The 1,935-nt window shown below is 30.8% G+C and overlaps 1 protein-coding gene across 1 annotated transcript in view; it reads right to left on the bottom strand.

Annotated features, from left to right (window-relative positions):
• LOC102583101 (probable WRKY transcription factor 48) overlaps positions 1–1,053 on the bottom strand; it is a 2,107-nt gene extending 1,054 nt beyond the window's left edge. The window contains exons 1-2 of the mRNA XM_006354251.2: positions 467–1,053; positions 124–267 (exon numbers count right to left, since the gene is read on the bottom strand). Of these exons, the coding sequence (XP_006354313.1) occupies positions 124–267; positions 467–876 (554 nt within the window). The 5' untranslated portion in view covers positions 877–1,053. The remainder of the gene's footprint in view (positions 1–123; positions 268–466) is intronic.
• Between the last annotated feature and the right edge of the window lie 882 nt (positions 1,054–1,935).

Below are 1,935 nucleotides of genomic sequence, written 5' to 3' on the forward strand. Positions count from 1 at the left end.
TGATTATATATATATATATATATATAAAAGCGGTGGATGAGAATAAATTACTAATAAAGATTAATAGTAGGTAGACAATTAATTAAGAAGAATTTGCGTGTTTGTGTCAATATACATTCATACCTGGGGAAAGGGCTGTTTTTCACAGCTTTTTGTCCGTATTTTCTCCATCTAAAACCATCATCCAAATGATCAATTTCACTTTTAGTCATGAACGCAAATCTGGGCTCTCTTTCCTTCCTTGCCTTCCTCTTTTTCGGATTTAACCTAATTAATTAAACAGTATCCATCATTCAATCTTATTAATTTAATTTGCATAAAAAGAAAATTAAATCATAAACAAAAAAATCTTCCTGGATTTTGTTGACTAATGATGCATAAAAAAAAAACTTTTTTATTTAAAATATATAAAAAGAGAAACTGTCTTTATCCATAAAAACGGTGCAAAATTAATTTAAAGGCTCACTGTAGGTTATCGATCTTGTCCTCATCATTCTCAAGTTGTTGCTCTACTGTTTCAATCATCTGTTGATGCTCATCATTCGCTGCAACTTCAGTTGACGATGAAGAAATTTCGGAGGAATTAGCAGAAGTATTAGCAATCGGAGAGGGAATCAACAAAGCTACATCGGGTGGTGGTGGTGGTGGTGGTGGAGGAGGAGAAGGTGGAGGTTGAAGCAAATCGAATAGAGAAGAAGAATCAGTAATTGGATCATCATGAGAAGCAAACATGGATTCAATTAAGCTCATTGGAGAAGAAGAGCCTTTTTCGGTTTCACATAAAGGCATATCAAAGAAAAAACTACTACTCTCATCGGGAAACAAAGCACTCATCGTTTCTGTTGGTTTTAGCTTCTTCTTTTCGTTCTCATCCATAGGCGACGGACTAAAGGACTCGATCAAAAAAATAGATTCTTTTTCATTTTTCTCTCTTTTTTTTGCTCAAAACTGGAGCTACTTGTGTTGTTACTGTAGAACAAAAGTAGTGAGAGAAAGTTTAAGACTTTTTTGTATAGGCTTTTGTGCTTTGGGTTTCAAGTGTGAAGACAGACACCTTTTTTGTTTCTTTATTTATTTTGGGAGGAAAGGTTTTGGTCCCATATATGGGGGTGGAATTGGGATTTTAGTTTTTCCACCTACGAGTTCGAGGTTGACCGGTAAATGCCGGTGAATTGCGACCATGTTCAAATGGAAAATAATTGCTCGATTTGACCATACTAACTTTATTTAATACTAATTGATTATTATTTGCCATTGCAAAATATCTATAAATATTGCATTTAAGCATTCTACCCTCTTTATTTTTTGGGTAGGATAATGTCTACGTACCTTTTACCCTTTTTGAGATTCCACGTTATGAAATTATACTATTTAACTGTTGTTATTACTTTATCTGTCCAATAATAGTTATCAATTATTGATTTGATACACCCTTAAGAAATAATAACTAATAGGGGTAATATTACTTTATTATCCTTTGACTTTATTAAATTTAATGTTTTGAAAAATGTGTTAGATGATAAATAATATTTAATAGCAAGATTAAAATAGATACAAAAGGTAAATTATCTCTTGATTTTCTAAATTTGACAAGTATTGTTGGACGGATGGAGTATTTGTCTGGAATGCATTAACTAAGTACTCCCTCCATCCACTTTTATTTGTCATGTTGTGCTTTTCGAAAGTCAATTTGACTAATTTTCAAAGTTAAATTATATTATATTAATTCGATATTTTAAACAAAAACTTAATATATTCAAAAACTATATGAAAAGTATTATAAATTATAATATTTTGCATATCAATATGATGAAAAAATATATCATAAAATGTTTGTCAAACTTTTTATAGTTTGACTCTAAAATGAAAACTATGACATTTAAAAGTGGACGGAGGTAGTAGTTTCTTAGTCCAAAAATAGAACTTGCTTAAGTT

The sequence above is a fragment of the Solanum tuberosum genome, unplaced genomic scaffold (assembly GCF_000226075.1).
Source record: "Solanum tuberosum cultivar DM 1-3 516 R44 unplaced genomic scaffold, SolTub_3.0 scf00169, whole genome shotgun sequence".
NCBI classification, from domain to species: domain Eukaryota; kingdom Viridiplantae; phylum Streptophyta; class Magnoliopsida; order Solanales; family Solanaceae; genus Solanum; species Solanum tuberosum.